This window comes from Nelumbo lutea, chromosome 6 (genome assembly GCF_056320005.1).
Source record: "Nelumbo lutea isolate HS-2025 chromosome 6, American lotus-T2T, whole genome shotgun sequence".
NCBI classification, from domain to species: Eukaryota; Viridiplantae; Streptophyta; class Magnoliopsida; order Proteales; family Nelumbonaceae; genus Nelumbo; species Nelumbo lutea.
Window position 1 is genome coordinate 59,778,296 of NC_142689.1, and position 23,685 is coordinate 59,801,980.

A 23,685-nucleotide genomic window follows, 5' to 3' on the forward strand; every position below is an offset into this window, starting at 1 on the left:
GTGGTTTTCTTCCGGCGGCCTTATCTAATGTTGGAAAAGATAAGCAAATTCGAACAAAAAACGACCCTTTTAGGAGCTGGCAGTCAAATTTTAATTAAAACAGGGATCATGTAACACACCACGCATCCCGGCATTTTTTATTGGCAAATAAAATTAAAAATAATAGCAATTGAGATATAATTTTTAGGGGTCCCGCCAAAACAGTTAAGTTGCGCCAAGAGAGGGGTCGTTAATGCCAAACGACGAATCCCTCGCTGAAAAAATCTTGGGTTCCATGAATCTCAATGCCATTACCTTCTTGGTTTCTTTGAGAATATACATCTTTCTTCAATTCCTCCACCAATTCAGAGAACTAAATCCCTAATCTCATGCCATTATCTTCTTGCTTCTTCGAGCCTATATATCCTCCAATCTTAACCGAATCAGAGAACTACTTCGTGTCCTTCATTCTCAATGCTAGAACTGTGAAGCGATTCGGAGAATTGTGAAGAGAGGAATAGTTGAAACCCTGAACATAGAGGTTGATTTGAATTCTGGACTGATTGAAAGTGGTCGATTTGATCGAAGCCACGAATAGAGAGGTCGATTTGAATACTTGACCGATTCAAAGAGGTCAATTTGAAGCAATGAACTTCTGAATACCCCACCGTTTTGAAGATTTGAAGCCAGAGAGTTTGTAGTGTACACAGAGAGTTCAATCGAATACGCACCGTTTTGAAGAATTAAAGCCAGAGAGTTTGCGGTGAAGACAGAGAGTTCAATCGAAGCTTCATTCCTGGTACTCAATTTGAATTTCTGTCTACTGATGCTTGTGTGAATTGAATACATGTGCTTATTTATTTGGTTAATTAAGGTTGTTTAACCCATAATAGTAAATGTGGATTCTAGAACCCCTGTATATGTTAGTATCTTGCTTTCATGAAGCCATGTTTTAGATATGCTTGCCTTCATTATGTTTTTGAAATTTATCTTGACTTTAAAAATGTATGTTTAGAAATGCATTGCAAAATATTTATTATTGAATAGAGATAGAGCTTAAGAGTTGCACTTTCACCTTTCATTTAATTAAAATAGGGATTGATGGCAAAAAACTACTTAATGCAACTCATTTATTTCTTTGCCCTACAAGTCCAGCTTTTACTTTTAGTGCGATGACTTACCATGTTTGAGTAGATCTGTGTTTAAAACAGGTACTGACTAGCTATAGGATCAATACTACCATGAATAGGCAAGACTGGTCATTTATGATGCAGATAACAGGGAAAAACTATTCCCAAAAACAAATGAAAAATCAATTAGATATAGTAAAAAATGAGTGGAAGATATTTCATAAATTTATATGCACCAATTTGGGTTGGGCCTCTATAAACGAAATATTCATTAGTCGAGATGATTATTTGAAGGTATAATAAATGTTTACTTTAAAAGTCATAAATTAACAATAATATATTTTATTTTAGGTAAAACCCTAAATAATGATGTCATTATGTCATATAGACATGTTTTGATGCGTCGTAGTTTAGGTACAAGGTCTCCCCATGTGGTAGACTTGCATCATATTTGGTGGTATGGTTGCTTATGGTGACTACAATTGGTCACCTGGTGTACTATACCGGAGGTGGGGCCTTTAACTCATCAATCTTTGAATGGTGACCAAATGGATGATTCATTTTTTAATGAATCACATACACAAAGTGGAGGCCTCCAACCAACTCCTACTCACTTGAGTAGGAACCTTCCTAAAGACTCAGGTGAGAGTAGCGCCTCTTCTAAGAAGCAAAGGATCATAGGGGTGCACAGATTGGAAGAAACCTGGAGAGAATTGCATTTTCATTTGAAATTATGGCTACTCAGAGGGTTGCCAGAGAAATGAAAGAAATTCCAAAGGCTGGTCTCTATAGAACAGTGCATGAGGCTGCTAAAATGAAATCCTTGGAATGGAAGAGGGGAATCCTAGCCATTTGAATTTTCGATATTCTTTTTTATTTTTCATCAAACGAATGGCATCTTCTTCTGAAAATCCTAGCTATTTTTAGCATCATATCGGGGAATCTCATTGCTATTACTCAAAACGTATGCTTGCATATTCTTCCATAGGTCAAATCGGATATATAATTATTGGAATAATTGTTGAAAACTCAAATGATGTTTAATTTCTTATTTTTCTCCTTGAACATCTTTGGTCTTATTTTGATTATTTTAGTTTGGAACTGATGTTGATTAATGCACTATTGATATTACCAATTAATGCATGGTGTGCTTTACTTTTCATCTATATTTTATTTTTTGTATTAATTTGCAATATAGTGTTAATGATGGATACCGATAGGAACATTGAAAGGGAGAGTGACTTGGTATCAGATATAGAGAGACAGGAACCGACATGGGTATGTTATGTGATTAGACAACAGATACTGATAAGGGGATGGTGAGACAACATATCTGGTTCACAAGAAATCTAAATACACCATGGACTGCACAATACTTTGAAGGAATGTGGCCTCCTCGAAGATAGCCGAGATGTTACAATTGAACAACAATTAGTCATTTTCCTTCGTATTATTGTACATAATGAGAGTAATCAAATAACGTGTTGATGGAAGTAATTAAACTTTTGTTGACTAACATAAGTCCTTCTAAGTTTTAACTTCAACACTATTCACCCACACATCAAACACAATCCAAAATACTAGCCCTACTTTTAAGGTAACCTGTACACACTATGTTTTTATTTAACAATAAAACAATACATGCCATTCAGCATGCCTCTACTTCCTCTATTCCTCCCTTGCCATTTATCTATTTTCTAGTCTTTCTAGAATTTTTATTTTCAAAATTGGATAAAATTAGTTGAGTAACCAATCAATTTTAAGTTTTTAATACTTTCATCTCTCCTAATTAATTCATCATTAATTCTCTCTTCTCTTTCTGATTAACTCCTTATTAATCATTCCATTAACTCTCTCTTTCTCTCTCTCTCTCTCCAAATAACTCACTCCACTAATTCTCTCTCCTCTCATTTACTCTAATAAATTTCTTAAAATTTATTTACTCTTTTATTTTTCATTTTTCTTAGGGTTGATTTTTAATCTACCCTAGGCTTGAGTCCACCTAGCCCATAAACAAAGAACAATTTAAAAATTAGTTAATTAAAATATCTTAAATAATTTTTTACTTTAAGGGCTACACAACGGGGACTAGTGCATCCCCCAACCCAAGTATAGGCAAGATTCAATCCCGTGTCTCCGCTACGACCAACAGGAGACCTTACCAAACAGCTGATTGGCACCTTGCTCATAAATAATTACATCAAAAAAATAGTGAGAGAGAAATCCTATAGGCCTCTTCCATTATTAGCCTATTGTATACCAATGAAAGAGAGAGAAAGAGAATTTTTATTCTCATCCAAATTCCATTTATCTCTTTCATATCTTGAAATGAAAATGGGGCAAAGACCATATTCTCCATCCCTAACCGTGATCCCTACTAAGGATAAAAATGACCCTCCACCCCTTATTCCTAATAGAGATGGGTACTTCATCAAGGAACCTAACTCCCCAAAATTTTTAAGTTAAAACTATTTTTAAAAAATAGATTCTTAAAATAAGGATTTTTTTAAAATATAAAAATATTTTAATTATATCTATAATCGGGGTTAGTGCATGAAGAATTCACTCCCCCATCTTCGCCTCCATCCTCAGTTGTGTATCAATATTAATCCTCGTCTCCACCAAGATAATCTCCATCCCCAACCTAAGATGGGGTGGAGGAAGCTGAGTTCCTGATGGGATGGGGAACATTGCCATCCCTATTCATATCCAAATCCTATTAATTAGTTAATTTTCACAAAATATATAATTCGAAACCAAATAACTAAAATTAATAAAAAATATTAAATTTTACAATGTTTTTATCTAGCAACTATTAAAAATTAAGAAATTAGTAAAAATAGTAGCTCATAAATTAAAAATTAAAATACATTTGAATTCTATTTAAAAATAAATAATACTGATATGGTAATTAAAATAATAAAAAAGTAAAAAATTATTAAATACAATAAAGCAAACACGTTGCATTCCATATAAAAATTATAAAAATTAATTAAAATAATAAAACTAATAATGACCTAATTATAAATGTCATAAGACTCCTACATAGGGTTATTTTTAACTTAGTCTAAACTCAAATAGACCTACAAATTTTTGAGCTAAAGAAATTATTGTCTTCCAAGCTTCATCTAACTAAGATCTAACCAACTCCACACATAATGCAAACAATAGGACGATAAACATATTGGATTCAGATTAGATCTAGTTGCATCCACATCCACATTCGATTATGAAATCTTTAGATTTGCATTCACATTTGATTATTATGTCGGATTTTGGATCATATTTGGATTTAATTTGCAACCACCTTATTATGTTTAAAATGATAAAAAAATAAAAAAGTTAAAAAATATTTTTAAAATATATATGTATAATAAATGTATAAATCCGACTATTGGATTTTCACTTTAGTTGGATTGGATGGGTTGAAATCCACAATACAATCCAACTATTAATTCGATGCAAGTTCTAACATCTAAGTCCAGGATAATCAAATTTTGAGTCAAATCGTCTATTGGATTTTCATAGTCCATTGACAACCCTGGCAGGCAAGGACTAAGCTAACCCCTAAGCTCAACTTAGAAGCTATATACAATATATTTAGGTAACAAATTTTATACAAATATATAGGTATATCTTATCTATTTATATAATAAACTAAAATTAAATAAACAAATTAATTTATAAAAACATCATAGTTTTACAATTAACACAGGCAAGCATGTCCCTAGACAAATATTATTACACTTGGGGTGTGGGCCATGATGTGCTAGGCAACCTATAAAATTGTTAATACACTATTAAAATATTGCATGCATGGGATCTTTTATATTTTTGGTTCATTAGGCTAAACAATGGGGTAGCCCATCCCCATAGCTCCTTCAGGTTCAATATTAATAATTTTTATGTAAAAATAGTTAAAAACCTAAAAATAATGTGTGCACGTGTTATGCTCAATTTGGTTCAGCCTAAATATGAATGTCACATTACTCTTAGGAGTGAAACTTACAGGGGTGGGTTAAGTTGAGGATCAACTAAAGCTTGAAGTCTTAAACCTTGAGCTCAATCTTAGATTAATTTAAATATGACTATAACTTAATTTTATATTTATTAATATTTAAGTAACATTTACAAAACACTTATAACATTTAATCATCAATAAAGTAAAATAAATAAAATAAAACACTAATGGATAATATAGAAGACAAATATTTTATGGGAAAATTCCAGATAGGTACCCTGTACTTTAAGCATAGTGCCAATTTAGTACCCCAACTCTAAAAAGCAACAATCTAGTACCCAAACTTTTGAAACACGAAATTTAGTACCTAGCATCAGTTATGTATATCATGTGATCTTGTGTGTGATTTAATATTTTAGAAAATATCAAAATTACCCTTAAAATAAAATACTATTCATTATCTTCTTTTTCACGAAAATAAAACACAGATCCCAAACTCTCAACAGTCCAGACGAAAACCCAATCTATTCGTCGCTCGCAATCCTCCAAGAGCCCAAAATAAACGAAGGGAAAAACCCAAACTTCTATCAGAGTCCGGTTCTGCTCCTCTTCTTCTTCTACCTCCTGCACCACCTTTTCTTCTTTCTCTTCTTCTTCTACAATCGCAAATACCTTCATAGAATTCGACCACACCCAAAAGAATTCTAACAGCAGCAACACAGAAAGGATCAAGGAAAGCCCAAGAAGCCGAATGTACCAACTTCTGTGCTAAGTACTGTGTTCATTAAAAAACACATTGCAAGTACTGTTAAAAAACAACGGAGAATGACGGTATAGAGGACTGCTTCAAAGTTAAAACCCCATTTCAATTTATTAATTGGGGTAAGGGGCTAGAAGGTAGAGAGGCAGACCTGACATCTGGCTCAATTGCACAAGACTCTTTGACATCTGATTTGAGCAGCCCCATTAATCCTCTCCATCTGTTAACCCTCGCTCTCTCTCAATTCAAACTTAACCCGAAGCGGAGAGTGGACTGCTTCAAAGTTAAAACCCCATTTTCAATTTATCAATTTATGGATTTATATATCAGTTAACCCCACCCACTGACAGATTGGATGTGCCAACTCAATTTCGGCGAGCAACCATCTCATGAAGCCGACGCCTAAGGCAGGCCTAGCGAACCGGAACCGGAGTTTCTTCCAATCATTCACTACCCATCTCTCACCACCATGTCCGAAGACACCCAAAAATTCTCAGTTTCTCTGTCCACAGATGAAGAGGACAGCCTGTTCTTCAACCTGCCCGACCTATTCCTGGACCTCAGCAGCAATCAAATCGACATGTTTCGCTTCTGTTCGCCTTTGCTTTCACCGGGAGAAGCCGACTTCGGATTCCAAATGGAGGAGCCATTCTTATGGAAGTATTAGGACTACTAGCTAGAAGTAGAAGACGCCCCTAACCCAACTTTTCCCTCTGTCCCTCCCATCCATGTACACTACTTTCTGATTTTTACCACATTTGAGCACCAAAGCTACTCCTCTGTCCAAATCCACAGAAACCCAATTCAGGAAACAGCTCGTTCCATTTAGGAAATTGGAACCTCTGCGTATTGGGTTTGTTGTGCCGTGCTACTCAAGTCCAGATGTCCACTTTTTTTCTGTTTTTTTTTTTTTCAGAAGATTTATTGCAGGGTTTGACAGTGGAGGGGAATTCTCCATGTCTCCATGTCTGATTTGCTAACAAGCGCAGAGGCCATGGAGTAATAGATTCTTACACCATTGCAGTGATCAGACGGCACTGGCCGGCAATCTTTGTTCTGTATACTGACTGGAAGACGTTCTTACCTTCACCAAGTTCTCTGTGATAGTGTGAATATGATCTTCATAGGGTTGATTTTGATTTTAGCGGATAGGTTGATAAAGAAAATTAGATGATACTTCAATCTTTTTCATGTGCCATTTAACGATTCATTAACGGCAGGTATCAGATTGTTGCATTTTGAAAGTTGGGGTACTAGATGTAGTGTTTTAAAGTTCAGTACTAAGTTGGTACTCGATTTAAAGTACAGGATACCTATCGGAAAATTTCTCTTATTTTATTAAATAATTAGTAACAATTTATTATTTTTGTTAAAACTTAATAATATAATTAATCAAAATTACTAAATTACTAAATTATTTTTGTAACAAATTACTAGAATAAAAATTAATTATTTTAAATAACATTGCATGTTTCTTATAATAGTTATTAGTTTCCATTTTCACTTTTCTTTGACAAATCTTGTGCATTGCATGGGTCCTGCTAGTAGGTATATAAAATTGAATGTTTATTTTATAAATGGTATAGGAACCATCAATGGGACACACATGTCTGTGTGCATCTCTACTGATATGTAAACACCGTACCATCACAAGATGGGGCCTTGCAAAACTAATTTATAATTTGAATGTGGATTCATGTGTAAAACTAATTTATAATTTGAATGCTCAAGCAAGTACTACGTTGTGGATTCTGCCTACCCCAATATAATTGGCTACATGGCACCATATGATAATACACAATATCACTTGCCTAATTTTTGAAGGGTGGATGGACCACAACTAAAAAAGAGTACTTTAACAATGCTTATACCTTAGTTAGGAGTGTCATTGAATGGTGTTTTGGTGTGCTAAAGGCTTGGTTTCCTAGTTTGAAGAGTATATGCCATGCTATTCATTGAAGACATAACAATTGATAATTAAGGCTTGGATGGAAATACATACAACTTCATTAATAACAACTAGAACACCAACTCTCTATTTTATGAGTTCAAAAATGATGAAGAGTTTAAGGTATTATCTCCTTCTAGAACAAGTGTGGAAGATTGCAAGGAGGTTCCAATTGCTAGTGTGGCTCAATAACAAGAAATGCAAATGCTTAGGCATCAAATTGTAGATGCATTATATGTTGATAATGCTCAACTACCATCAAGGAGGTGAAGGTCAACATAATGTACATTTACACAAGAAATACCCATTGATTGTTAAACATGATCTTTGTCTATATTTTTTTCTATTCACTATACATTGACTAGGTTTTGTGTTTTATGGAACATAGGTAGGTACACTATTGGAATGATTTTAATATTGTGTTTATTTAATTGATAATGATATATTTTACCTCACTACAGGTGTTTAATGGTTGGTAGAAAGTATTTTGTAGTGTTTGTTGGTCTTAGTACAATACCTAGGCTGAGTGCAATGTACATATAGGTTAATCGATACAATGGTGTAATTTTTTACTCATACAAAACATGCGAGGAAGCAGAGTATCATTTTTGGTGATTCAAGCTAAATGTATCTCCAAATGAGCCACTTTTCGTAGACAAATTTATGTCCAAATTAACCATTTTGTATTGGGCATCTATGTGTGTTATGCTAATTGGTTACTGATGGTGTGCGATTTGGATACTCCTAGCTGGAGGGCGATTCGAACTCTAGATGGACGACGAGCTGGTTCGATCTGCAAAACAATGTATCAGAGAACCCGAGGTAGCTAATCCGACGAGGTTGCTCCAATGCTTAAGTCAGTAATTATGCTGTGAATGCGAGCTGAATGCTTGAGAGCTTGAGTACTAGTGAGTAGAGTAATCACAGGTATCTTTGCTTTGAGGTTTTGAGTCTTTATATACTATAGTAGCCGTGGGTTTTACGAAAGAGCTCTGAGTTCTCTGGGCTGTAGAGATAATGTTGGTTCCGTTTTTGAAGGATAGCAGTATGTGGATGAGGCTTACCGTTTACCTCCGATTCAGGCGGGACCGGGATGAGTTCTTATCGTGATCTCGGGAGATTCAGGATCTGTTGGCTCATCATGACCCCAAGAGATTCGGGATCTGTTGGGGAGACCATTGGAATTGGTTATACGACGCTTTGGCTTTTTAGCTCCAAGTTGGAATTTCGATTCTTTAGTCCCGAATTGGATCGTATGTCGAGGTGCCTCTACGCAAGGCGGATTTTGGGCCGAGGTGGCTGGGTACCCAAACTATCAATGTTACGAATTGAGCTTGCCTAGCTGAGTTGTCATCCTTCAATCAGATTGTGCCTACGTGTCCCCTTCTTGTTAGGTTGTGCCAAATCACCCTTTATCAGTTACATTGGGTGAGATGTACATGTCTAAGTAAGATACAATTTTATGAAATTGACAACAAACATCCGTAGTATTATGTTATTGGAATGCTTTATATTGGGAAATATGTTTTAGTTATTTTCCTCATGTTTCATTGATTTTGCAATTATATTTTGTAGATTTACAGCTTTGAAAGTACTTTTGTAAAAGTACTTTTTTGAAAGTAGCTTTTTGAAAATTACTTTTTGAGAGTAATTTTATGTAAGTACTTATTGATTGTATTTTCGTAAAAGTGTTTTGTGAAATTACTCTTGGGAAGTACTTACAATTAAAAGTATTTTTAAAAGTAATTTCATAAAAGTACTTTTAAAGAAGTACTTTTGTGAAATTACTTTTTTGAAGTACTTTGGAAAATTACTTTTTATGAAACTAATTCAATGAAGTACGTTTTATAGTAATTTTCTAAAAGTACTTTCTAAAAGTAATTTTACAAAAGTACTTTATTAAAATAATTCTGTGAAATTATTATTATTATTATTATTATTATTATTATTATTATTATTATTATTATTATTAGTGACATGTGGGCCCATGTCACTAAGCAGGGGAGTGGTTCACTAAGCAGTGTAACAACTTTTTCTTTTTGATTAAACTGAAAGGTGCTAAACACGCTTGGTGGTAGCACATCCCCAAAGATCACAAAAACATAGTCGAACTAGGAACTCAAGAGCACACACTCAGCAATGATGTTACTTAATCTGCACGACGGATCCACTGTTTTCTTTAGCCAATCGATGATGAGCTTCAAATCTCCTTCAATAATGGGGAATCCTTGAAGTTGATGGCAATATTCAGCTCTTCCCAAGCCACCCAAGCTTTAGCAATGTTGACGGAGGCAAAACCGGTGCAATTCACCTTCAGGTCATGCACCAACCCACACTGATCTCTAGCAATACAAGAAAAGGAGCACCAACCTTCCGAGATACATGAGGCATTGAAGTTGATTTTAATGGCCTCTTTTTTGGGGCTTTCCACACAATAGTTCTCCACCCTTTATGGGGTTTAATCGATTCATCATTAAGATAACAGAAGATTATTTTTATTCTTCCATATATACCACCAGAGAATTTCAAATTTTTGTTTGCCTAGAGGGTCAAGAGTAGGGGTGATCATGGACCCGAATCGGGCTTTGCACTTATGATAAGGGCTATAATTTAGGCCCGGGCCTGGCCTGGCCTGGGGTTTTGGGCCTAGAATATAAACCCTATTTCAGGCCTATACGGGCCCAGGCTGGGCCGGACTTGATTCTAGGCCAATGTCTTTTATATATAAAACATTACATGTCTATCATATTTTATATTAAATAAGATAATATGCATATAAACTTATTTTATATATTATATAATATAAATTATTATATATAATATAAATTATACATGTAATGTTATAATATTTATATATAAAATATATAATATAATGTAAAATAACATGTACACATTATACACAAAAATGTGTAAGTTTAAATATATGCAGACTGGGCCAGGCCCGGACTGAACTTCCTAAGCTTAAAGTATTAAGCCCAAACCCGGACCTAAAATTTGCGGCCTAATGTGGGCCTAGGCCCAGGTCAAGCCTGAACACAAAACCCAAACCCAAACCCAAAATTTTCTAACTGAACTAAAATGATCACCCCTAATCAAAAGCATCCTCAATACTGGAACTGAAAAGTCCGGGTTTGCACCCATCCAAATTTATTTAGAGTATCTATAGTTTAAAAATAGATGATTTAAGTCTTCTTCATCCCTATAGTGATAACAAGCACCATCGATACTAAACCCCTTTAAGAATAAGATTATTTTTCGTAGGTAGTTTATCACTGAGGACCATAAAAAGAAAAACTTTAATTCTGGGGGGAATGCACAATCTCCAAATTTTATTTAGCATTTTATTTCCAATGCCAGTACCTCCATTGAATTGGCATTTCTCTTTATAAGCAGATTTGGTCAACAAATAGTCATCAAGAGAAAATCTCCACAAAATCTTATCCTCCTCTACGTACAACGGAAGGAATCAATATATGTTTAATTCTATGCCAAGCCGAATCAGGAACCAACAATATAATAAGATCTCATTCCAAATATTCCTGCCTTTGTCAAACATTGGCAACCTTCATCTCATTATTTTCTATACTACATTACTACCAAGATTAATTTCATCAATAAGAAGGGAATTCCAGGTCCAAGTATCATTAAGTTAATACTTTCATCATTGCCACCCCACACCCCGCTTAATGAGGTCTCGGGCCAGAAGAATGCCTCTCCAAGCCCACCAGATACTTTTATTTGGAGAGACCTCCCACAAAATTTTCTTTCTCAAGTATATGGTTGTAACCACTTTAACCCACAAATTGTTTTTATCTATCAGAATTTTCCAGCGAAGTTTAGCTAGAAAAACTTTATTAACCCATTTGAGATTCCACCCCATGCATTTGGGGTACAAACTCTTTTCCAGTTTAAGAGGTAAATAGGCTTTCTCCCATTGGAACTAGACCAAATAAAATTTCTCTGAATTTTCTCAATGTTTCCAATAACAGTGTTGGGGAATTTAAAAGATCTAATAACAAACTAGGGGATCATGCCTATAGCCAGGTTAACCAAAGTAAGCTTCCCCACTAGTGATAGGGAATTTTTCTTCCACTCCATAAGTTTATTAGAAACTTTACCAATGAGAGTTTTAAATAAATCCTTAGAGACCCTCCCATCAATGGATGGATAATTGATTATGGATGGAATGTGGAGTTTCCACTTGAATTTTTCGGAAATGGGAATTTCAGAAAATCTGGGATTTAAAAACAAAAAAAAAAAAACATTTTGATTTTCTTGGTGACTCGTTTCCAGTGGGGATGAGATTCTTAGGGTCTGGGAACAAAGGTAAAGTGTGGGAAAGTGTTAGGCACCCCACATGCACCCCGCCGTTAAACTGACTTCTACTTTACCAAATTTCCAAGGATGATTTAGTAATTCTGGGGCCTCCTTTTAGTTTACCGAAACTAATACACATTCACTAAACATGGTAAATTAAATAAGCGGGAAACACAAAGTTAAACAAAATTGAACGAGAAACTAACTTTAAGGCAAGCTAACAATTGCAACAAATAATTAAATGATTGTCTAGAATCTAAATGGTGTGAATGAATATTTATGCAAAAGAGATAATTGACAGACTAAATAAAATAAACCTAGCTAAGTGATGAGCAAGAATCTAACTATTCAATTTTAATTAAAATATGCAAGGGAAGACAAGCTACCTAAAAAGGGGTTACGCTAGATAAAGAGAGAGTAAATGAATGTAAACTAAGATAATGTTTTATGAAAATAACAAGAGGATGAAAAGGAAGTAATGAACTAACTAAGACAGATCATCTATGCCATTCAGGTGATTTAAACAATAAAGTAATGAAGGTTGTAACCTAAAAATTCTAATGGTGCTAACTAAATTGATGTGCATGAAAGGAAATTAAACCAAGAGAAGCTGAACAAGTGAACTAAAAAAAATGGATATTAAATGTTGTATGAGGGCTGTCCTAATTAAATTAACGGGATGGAAACCTATTTAAGCACATAAGACAATAAGAGATAGGTGGAAGTGATGAGGATCCCTATGGCTATACCATAGAATACACATGCTAATCTAAATGAGAGACAAAAACAAAAACTTTTACGCTAAAAGGGATAGTTAAAAAAAAATAAAGACATAGCTATAGACCAATTGAAGCACTTTTAATGAACTAAAGATTGAAATGCGTTAAGACACTAGCACTTACTAATATTTACTGAAACAAAGAAACAACAAAGAATTAAAAAGAAGTCGTAGCACTAAACAAACTAATGGCTAACATATATTGGAGACAAGAAATGAATAAACTATAACTAGAAACCGAGGTTTGTCTGTATGAAATAAGAAAGTACAACAATCAACTATTCAGCTGCTTGATTACTTAAGAAAGGAGAAATGACAAAGCAAAAAAATAAAATAAAACAAAAACAAAATAGAAACTAGAAAACACCATGCATGATTGTAAGAAAAAAGGACTCTACTTCTAATATTAAGACATAACAGATCCTATAATCAATAAAGAATACCTACTTGGGTGGTAAAAAGAAAGGAGGGCCGTGTACAAGCCCATTCATGCAATAAGAGATATAAGAGAATGAGTTTAACGTCTTCGCCCTTACTACAATACTCGGAAAGGCTCTTCAACCATTCTTGGACCGTTCTTGGGTGTGATATGTGGCCCAAGTTTTGGAAAACATGTTGAATGATGATCACTTTTCTGCTGCACTGTTGTTGCTTCAAGAGAGCTTCAAGTTTTCCTTCTTGAATAGAGGCATGACTTCTTTTTTGGCTTCAAACTGATATGGGGAGATTGTAGGAACGTTGGAGAGTGAGTGGGGAGGCTTTGGGACATGAAGAGGGGTATTCTCTAAGATAATGGAGGTAGACTTCTCTCCCTAAGCTAGATTTTGTGTCTTGAGTGTGAGAAAGGGGATTATTTATAGAATTTTTAAGAGGGGAATGGAGGACTGAGATAAGAGATCAATTGATGATGTTTAAAGGATTTTTAGAGGGAGATTGATTGAGAGAATGGACTATTAAGACAGCTTTGATAGATATCCTCTCAATCAATCAAGACAATGAATGTAAGATTTTACCAATTTATCGGAGGATCTTAGCTGGTTAAAATTTAGATTTTAACATGATTCTAGAAGTGGGAGAAAGGTTTAATTGTGGGATGCCCTAGGTTTGAAGTTAGTGTGAAGAGGATTCTAGACAAAAGGCTCAGATCGAGTCTAGCTTCAGGTCTCAAGATGGAGGGGTTAATAGTGTCAAAATTGGACAATCTTAATACCGTTGGACTCAAAATTTTGAGTTCTATTCATCTACAAGGTTGGATTTCAAATTTCATATGTGATATGATTCAAGATAAAAAATGATCTTGATTAGATGATCGGAATCAGTTCTAGCTTCGGGTCTTGAGATGAAGGTATTAATAGTGTTGGATTTAGGTGATCTTGGTGTTATTGGATTTAGATTTTTGGGCTCTCTGTACCTATGCTTTTGGATTTTTGATTTGACGTGAAATGAGGTTCAGGATCAAAATGACTCTGATCGGACGATCGAAATCAGTTCCAATTTTGGATTTCTAATTTGACATGAGATTAGGTTTATGATCAAAATGACTGATTGGATGACCGGAATCGATTCCGTCTTCGGGTTGTTGGATGAAGGGGTAAATGGTGTCAAATTCGAGTGATCTTGGTGTCCTCTAATTTAGGGTTTTGGGATCTATGTATCTATGGTCATAGATGCCCCAACTTTTGTAAAATTTCAAAAATGCCCCTAGATCGATTGGGAGGTTAGCTGAAGCATGCTTGAATCTCGAAGTACTATAAAAAAAAAATTGAAGGGTGCAAAAATGAAGTGTCCACAGTTGCCATAATTTTTATAGTTTGAGGGGGATATTTTTAGAAAAGCTAATGGCTGATTTAGTAAAATTTGGAGATTGACCAGAAGCCAATGCAAACTTATCCATAATTTCTTTAATTTTTAAGCATGCATTAATTGAGGTTCTTGCAAAAATAATGTAATCATCAACAAACTAGAGGATAGGGATTGGTGGACTATCCTTCGAAATTCTACACCTAATAAGTTTATCTCCATAATTAGCTTCCTTTTCAAGATTACAAGCAAGGGCTTCAGCACAAAGGATAAAGATGTAGAGAGATAAGGGATCTCCCTTTCTAATACCTCTAGAAGCTTTAATAATTTTGAGCAGAGATCCATTAATGAATGGTTGGAAGGAAACGAATCTAATGCATTCCATAACCCAAGTCACCCATTGTTTATGAAAGCCAAATTTAACTAAAACTATCTCTATGAAATTCCATTGCAAACGATGATAGGCTTTTCCCATATCAATTTTATAGGTTATAATCCCTGTTTTACCTTTTTCTTTTCATAAAGTGCATCATCTCATGAGCAATAAGAATATTGTTTGTGATTTGTCTATTCGGGACTAAAGCACTCTAGTATGAGGGAAATGATTTCATCTAAATATGATTTATTCTGTTGAATAAGACTTTGGAAATAATCTTGTAGATCACATTACATTAGTGTATTCAACCCGTTGTTGATCCAACCAGTTGAACCACTCAAACCATCACTCGGTTAAGATTCCGGGTCTGGTTTGAACAAAACCCAGAAAAGGTCAAAAAAATCGTCTGACCTAAATGGTTGAACCGTTGACCCATTTGACCTAGTAATCGAGCTGCGGGTTGTATACTAACTGCATTTGCAAACTTTAATAGGCCATAACTTTGCACTCCAATGTTCGATTGATGTGATTTTTTTATTTTGGGTAACTTTTTGAGATCTATGCGTAGGTGCCTTGCCTCCTTATTTTTTCCAAGATAATCCTTTTTTGGCCTTAAATTACAATTTTTAATATTTTTTACAAATAAAAAATTTAAAACTGAATTAAAAAACATATATTAAATATAAGACATTTCATATATTATATGTAAAACATAATTATATATTATTTATTGATAAAATACTTGTTTATACATACCTGTACACATATATGTACATGTATATACATATACAGATACATACATACATACATACATACATACATACATATATATATATATATATTTCCATATGGCTGATGTGGCATGGTGTGACCCGTTTGAGTTGGCCAGTCGAACTAGTGACCCGGCGACCCAAAGGAAAAAACACTTTGGCCTCTAGATCGGTTTTTGAAACATTGCATTACACAAACTGATTGGTCAATAGCTAGTTATTCACAGTTTTAGGATTCTCAGTTCTGGGAATCAAGGTGATGAAAGTTCAATTTAGAAATCTATTCATCTTCCCTGAGTGGAAGAAAGCCTTAATAGCATAACAAATTGAGTCCCCAATCACATTCCAATTTTTTTTTTTTTTTGAAAAAGAGAGCATTGAGGCGATCCGGCCCGTGGGCTTTCATGTCATTAATTATTATAAGGTTTCTATAAATTTCTTCATCAGTGACCTCCCTAGTAATCTCGAGATTAATCTCATCAATCACACAACATAACCCTTATTATTTATGGAGTGACATGGCATAGTAGTATTTGAATCTTGCCACATGGCATGCTGACATGGTAATATTAAAAAAGCCATAGACATTGAAAATATAATATATTCATAGTATTTAAGTTGACAAAAGTAGCTCCCAAAGTCATACATTATCATGCCACATGGAGTTCTTTTAATGCCTTCACCTATGAGTTAGTATCCTTTATATAGGGTGTTGGGTATTGGATCTAAATTGTGTTGGTACCATTGTAATTGAAATACAACTTCTTCATAGGTGTTATATGAGCAAAAAATAAATAAATAATTGCTCTGTTAAATCTATGCATTTGGGCATTGCACTCTGCCCATGTAAAATAAGTTCTTGGTTGGCACCGTTTGATTACAACACAATATTTTTCCATTTTAGTACCTATAAACACACAAACACATATTCCATCAAAATGGGATGGAGGTTTTAAGTAAAGCTAGGACCCAGGTTCTCAAAACGTCAATGAAGCATTAGCTGAGAGGAAGGGTAAAAAATCAAGATAAAGTTGTGTGTCATGGCTAGCAATTGCATTCATCTAGTCATGAGTATCATAAACTCTAAGGCTGCGTTTGTTTGCGATACAAACGCCAAACCAGGGTATTTATGTATTCTGATTCATGTTAGTGAGCGTTTGTTTGGCATACATAACTGCATCGATTAAGAGGGTAAAATTGTTTTTTTCTGACAGCTTTGTTTCATTTCAAGAATGCATTATTGCATCGACTTTTTAGATGCAAACTTGCTCTCTCTGACTGATGATGTAAATAGGGTATATGTTTGTGCTGTTGTTTGATGAAACGAAAATAGTTGTTCGAAGGAGAGGAGATTTGCTGCATTATGTTCCCCCCAATGGTAACTTTCTCACCCCATCTCCGACCATGGCATGGTCGTCGCTGGTCGGAGATGGGGGTGAGATGTTCAGCTCCTCTTGTGTTTTGATATGCACGGATTGGCCATAGATGTCAGTCATCTTCTGCAGTAGTTCTTGAAAACATAAATCTCTCTTCACGCCAATTATCCTAGTTTGACCTCCGACATAGCTCAACATCCCATCTCTTGGTCTCGACAAAATCTTACCTCCGAAACTGCACAAAAACTTAACTTTCTTCCCCTACACCGATTCTTTGCCACCCTCATTGCTCGCCCGATCGGCCCCATTACCTCCAACCCGATTTCCAACATTTGGAAATTTAGTATACCCAACAGGCACACCACTAGCGATGCCAATGAGCACAAGCGGACGAGAACACCAAGCCATCATCGGATTCGCAAACCCTAACCCCACATACCCAATATCGGGAACCGTCGCCGCATAATACAGTGGTTGTCTAGACCCAGGACTACCAACATCACGAGCCGAATTAGGGAAAAATCCCTCGGCGTTCCTCCCTGTTGCCAAACCAATGGCATCATGTGACTCTTTGGCGACTGTCCGAGCAACATCTAACTGTCGGAGGTCTTTCTGGGTGGAGCTCTAATCAAACGCCATCAACAACAACAAAAACGGTAGGCACCAATTAAATGTAAGCCAAATTGAGTCGTTGAAGAAAAAAAATGCAGTGTTTTGCGGGTCCTAGGCTGGAATAATACTAGAGTCCCGGGTTCTTGGCTTCCATTTATTTAACATTCAAAGAGAGAGAGAGAGAGAGAGAGAGAGCACTGGATTGATTGATCAGAGAGAAAGGAAGAAGAATAAGAAGTGGAGTTCCGAAAAGGAGTGCACGATCCTCTTATGATGTGATCTTGGTTAGAATGGACAGTCCAAATTTCATCGAAGCTGGTTTGATGGTTATTTAACCGAAAGTTCAACACAGTGGAGAGTAGGCAGTTAGCGCATTTATGTATGCTCTCATAGATTGCATCGATGTCAACCAAATGTCAGCAAATTTGTACACTCATTTACCTCAATTCCTAACAAACAAGAAGAGTACAAAAAACGGATTAAGCTGTGAACCGACTTTACATTCATGAAGCAAGATGAAGGGCGTTTGCATTGGAAACAAACGCAGCTAAGGTACATTTTCTTGTAAAAGTGGTGCTACCCATAATATCTATAATTGTTAGTTGACCAATTAAAATGATAAATCAGTGTACAATATGAGTTAATGAACTTCATATTAGCATGGTAATTAATGAAACTGGGCCATCAACATAACCAAGGCAACTATAATTAAGAAAAGAAACTTGTATTAGTATAAAAAAAATGATAATTGTGAGTCTCAACTCACATTATTCTGTAGTGGAATGAGAAAAGCTTCTACCAGATAAACTCTAATCTAATCTTGTTATAATATTTAGTTTTAATTGGCTATAAAGTCTAAAGATCACCCTCTCCTAATTCTATATTTTGGGTTCAAACAGGAGGACTATTTGATCCATTTGACTTCTTGGGTTCAAAATACATGGATGTAAAGTACAGATGATCTAAGCTCTAACCTCATTCACCACCAAATATAGCTTATATAAATGCTTCTGACTTACTTCACTATATTTTTCCTATTAAAACGGAGAAGATTTGATGTGAATTCCATTTCATCCTCTTTGTTTTTTTCCTTCCTCCATGAAAAGAATTATACTAATATCTAGTTTTCCTTTTGTTTATTGCAAGTTGGTGGTTATATGTTGTGTACCAAGGTGGACTAGCATTTGCTACAGTGAGAGGAGCATGTACGAGGTCCCAGAGCACCAACTGTCCAGATCACTTGCACTTATATCAATTATTTCCTAGCTACCCATCCCCTTCCTAAATCAATGGGTTAACTTTTCTTCTTGCAAATTGAGTCTGAGCCAAAAGGATCTAGATTAAAATAATCTCTTTGATATTTTAAAACAATAGAGAATCAATTTTAGGCTACAAGAAAAAATTTAGTTACTTGTAACATCTGCAATATAATTCATTTTTCAAATCCTATGGACTTGGTGAGGCTTTCCCTACGAATATGAATATTTTGTTTGCCTCATTAGCAATACTAAGTGAAACAAATTCTTGAATTCTGATTTTGTTTTGAGGAACCAAAAACAAAAAAGACATTGGCTTAATTTTAAATAACAATAATTCATCTCTTTAAAACCACCAAAACAATGGTTTTCAAAACAAAATTAGAGAAATTCTGAAGATATGAATATCTATGGACTTTTTTTCTTATCCTTATCCTCAACATTTACGAATATTATTTATCCCATAATGAGTATTTTGCTATTTATGAGTATTCTTTGTCTCATAATCATTTTCTTCTTCTTATCCTTATCCCCATCTTTCTTTACAACTTCTGACAATATTCCATTTACCAGCTCTCATTTCTCACCATTTGAAGTTAGGATATTCTATTGGTAATAAGGAGACACTTGAACTAAGTTGTAATTAAATCTTATTATTTTTTATGCAAGCATATAAACACAATGTCCATTAGCATATAATGTTTGACCAGAAAATAACTAAACCAATCTACTTGAGAAGCAAAGAAGATATCTCAACTGGTTAAAAAGAAAAGATTTAAATATCTAAAGTCCTCCTAGAAAAGAGGATAAATGTACAAGTACCTGTCAAAAGATTCGTTCACACATAGAAACTGAAATCAAAGATTCAATAAGTTGAATAGATATGTACATCTACAAGTTTTTATGCACCAAAAAAAAAAAAAATCAAACATGTCAATCGAGTAAGCATCACAACGCATAAAACGGCATAAAAATCGGATGCATGTCCACAAACATGTTTAATCAAATAAGTAACAATCAAGAAAAAAAAAACAAAAAATAACACACAAATCTGGAACATTGATGTTAATGGGAGGAAAGTAGTGGAAGCCATGTTTAATCTGATGAAACCATGGGAAATACAATAGATTTGGAACAAACACATATCTCTTGCTAGATCTATAAACCAATGTTGGAGGGGTAAGATGATGGGATGTGAAAGGAGAAGAAATCAATGAAACACTATGAAAATGCTGCAAAAATAAAAGTAAAACGTGAAAGGATGTTGGGTTTGTACTTACCATTGCACGAAACCACCGGAAACGTCGCTAGAGAAATAACTTTTCGAGGATGTGTAGGCAGAGGACGAAGACCTAAGTCTGGTGTTCTAATAGCTTCGATAAAATTTTCTCACTTTACACACTTATTTTCTCTTCTCAGCAAGGCCTCACTATTTTGGTGTGACTCCGCATTCTCGCTTCTCGGATTCCACGTCCCTTTCCTTTCTATTCTAATCATAGTGTTGTTTCATGCAAAACAAACACCAGAAAAGTGGAATGTTCCACCAATATGCTTCCCATCCTTTTCCTTTCTCAGCAACCAAACATACCATTACGAAAGCTAGGTTATTATTGGTTGTGGACTGCTTCGAAGGTATGGCCAAGAGGAGAGGGGTGGAGTATATAGAAACCCTCTTGCCTAATTGGTGTCCGAGAACCCACACATTTTTGGATGCTTTCAAGGAGTTTGGAATCTCCTGGATGGCTGTATAAGTTGCCCTATTTGTTTATGCTTCTTAGGTATCCATGTGATTGGTTCGACGAAACCATTCATCAAATATTGGACCGGTATCAAGTGTTTTCCTACATTTGCACCCCCTTTTGTCTTTATGTGGTTTGTCAAGCGTTTTCCTACATTAGCTAGTTTTCGTAGAAATCTCAATTGTTCAGGTGGAGGAGTTGGCGTCATTGGTGTAGCAATACCAAACCTTGATTCAGTTTATTGTGCTAACACCAAGACGTAGTCATGGCATGGCTGCACCACAGGTCAAGGAGGAAGTGGAATAGCCAAGGAAAGGAGAGAGTATGGTTGGGGAAGGCAGAAAAGAGGCTCCAACACAGCCAAGGAAGGTTGCCAAGAGAAAGCCTCTGACGCAGGACACGAGGCAAGTGAAAAAGAAGGTATCCAACACTGTGGAGAGTCAACCTTCAAAGAAGAAAGCATCGTCTCCCCAGCTATTAGAATTGGCACTAATTCTTCCCTATCCCACCAAGTGTCTGTGGTCATGGGTCATGACGTGAGGAGTTGATCCTGCCCCTGTGGAAGTGGCATCTTCTAGTGAGGAGGAGAGAGTTGGTGCTATCAGCGCCCCCCCCCCCCCCCCCAGCCAAAGTCTACACAAGAGCAAGCCAACCTTTGTAGGGACCTAGCTTGTGGTCCAAGGTGGTAGAATGAAGAAGATGACCTCACGGCCATGAATTCCAAAGGTACATTGTGGTTTTGTTCAAACTTATATGTATTGTTTCATTTTATACATTGCCAACTAAGCTTTTGTTCTATGTAGAGTATTACTCTAGCATGCAGTGATGTTGCAATGAAGAGTACTACTCCCCTCTTATTTCATCTAGGGTGTCCAGCCTGTTACAAGCCATTTGGTTCATCTCCTTCATGCTGAAATTCTTTCCCATTGCATATGCTACCCACACTAAAACTATTTGTATTTCAGCGGATAGTACTATCTTGTGTCCAGATACTAGGGAATATGAACTCACTTTTTCTCCCCTCCTAATTGAAGTTTTGTATGCCCATAGTGTGATAGATAACCTTTAGAGGGTAGGTTTGTACTAGTTTGTGAAGTAGTCAGTGGAAATTATTATGAATTAGTAGTAACCTTTAGAGGGTAGAGGGTAGGTTTGTTTTGCCTACTACATCTTCACCCAACACGTATTTGATAGATATAGCACATTTTCACATGTTTGGATGTGTTGTCAAGAATTGTTGCCCGGTAGAACATTAGATGTAGTATGTGGTTGCACAAGATATTTTGACCCCGGTGCATCGTTGAATTTCAGGAAATTGGGAATTTGGGACAATTTAAAGTTAAGAGAACATAATACATGGTGATATGGCACCAAGGGGAGAACTTTGGCCCACCAAGGAGAGAGGCCCAACCGCAGCCCTATGGGAGGCTCCAAAAGGCGGCTGACTTTAGTAGAATTAAAAAGAAGGAGGACTCTAAACAAAAGGCTGAAAAGAAAAGTATAAAAGAAAAAAGAGAGAGAGAAAATTAGGGTTCGACCCCTTGACACAAGAGCGAAGAGGAAAGTTCTAGGAGGAGGATCACAAGGCTGCTGAATGCGAATTGAAGAGGAGATTGAAGATTGATGCAGAAATCCTAAGTTGTCTTCTTCTTTGATTCTGCGAATTTGGTAACCTAGATTCAATTAGGGTTTAATGGTTTTTCTTTGTTGAATTTTTCTTTCTTTCTATTATGCGAACCATGATGGATGTTAATTCTGATTTTGTACAATATATTCATGATATGTGTGTATTAGTATCTTTATTACTTTGACTTGTTCAGTTTATAACACACAGAAGTGAAAAGGAGACCATCATCTACGATCTAGAGATTGAACAAACTCTCTGCCGCTACCTTAGAGCTTCTAAGCAAGAGAAAGCTGAAAGTACAAAGATGGCCGAGCAAAGGACTATGATGGACTATGCCAAACGACCCTCACCGGGGCAGCCTCGAGCATTGTGAGACCAGCAATAGCTGCTAACAACTTTGAGATCAAACCAGCAATCATTCAGATGATCCAGAACACAATTCAATTCTATGGCTTGGCTAGTGAAGATCCGAACACTCATATCGCCAATTTCTTGGAGATATGTGACATATTCAAGCATAATGGAGTTAGTGACGATGTTGTAAGGCTCAGATTATTCTCCTTTTCATTGAAGGACAAGGCTAAGACTTGGCTGAACTCTCTACCAGCTAGATCAATCGCATCTTTGGACGAAATGGCCAACCACTTCCTATCCAAGTATTTTCCTCCGTCCAGGACTGCAAAGATGCGGAATGATATAACTACTTTCTCTCGGCAGGACGGGGAATCATTGTATGAGTCATGGGAGCGTTACAAGGAATTACTGAGGAAGGTCCCTCATCATGGACTTCCCGTATGGCTCCAAGTTCAGACGTTCTACAACGGATTGACTGAAGCAAACAATACCATTATGGATGCTGCAGTTGGGGGATCCATTAATAGTAAGACCCCTGAAGTCACCCATGCACTTGAGGAAATGGCTGCAAATAATTATTAGTGGCATTCCGAGAAAGCCCAAGTTAGAAGACAACCTGGCCTTCACAATGTAGACACCTATACAATACTATCTGCACAAATCGGCACCCTCAGCAAGAAGATTGATGAGATGCAGTTGGCAGCCATGCATGTTCAAGCCATAGCCTGTAAATGGTGTGGGGGAGGTCATATCAACACCGAATTCCAAGTTGGAAATCAATTCATGCAATTCTCTAAGCAAGTAGATATCATAGGGAATTTGCAAAGGCAGTAAGGCAATCACTATCCTCGTGCCTTTAACCCCAGATGGAGGAATCACCCCAATCTGTCTTGGTCAAATCA

General features: G+C 35.9%; 1 protein-coding gene, 1 long non-coding RNA gene and 1 other non-coding gene across 3 annotated transcripts; 2 read left to right on the plus strand and 1 right to left on the minus strand.

The window, feature by feature from the left end:
* Positions 1–234: 234 nt before the first annotated feature.
* Positions 235–9,313, plus strand: LOC148849117 (uncharacterized). Its single transcript, XR_016100274.1, has 3 exons — positions 235–778; positions 8,527–8,705; positions 8,817–9,313. It is a non-coding gene; the product is annotated as an uncharacterized LOC148849117 (long non-coding RNA).
* A 13,539-nt stretch (positions 9,314–22,852) lies between these two features.
* Positions 22,853–23,365, plus strand: LOC148849118 (uncharacterized). The gene has a single exon (XM_088951390.1). The coding sequence runs from the start codon at positions 22,853–22,855 to the stop codon at positions 23,363–23,365; it is 513 nt and encodes a 170-aa protein (XP_088807516.1).
* LOC148849119 (small nucleolar RNA R71) lies at positions 23,111–23,217 on the minus strand. Its single transcript, XR_016101561.1, has one exon. It is a non-coding gene; the product is annotated as a small nucleolar RNA R71 (small nucleolar RNA).
* Positions 23,366–23,685: the final 320 nt, after the last annotated feature.

Bases quoted from the DNA above. Each gene is read 5' to 3' on its own strand.
- LOC148849118 (XM_088951390.1), top strand. From the start codon at position 22,853: ATGATCCAGAACACAATTCAATTCTATGGCTTGGCTAGTGAAGATCCG.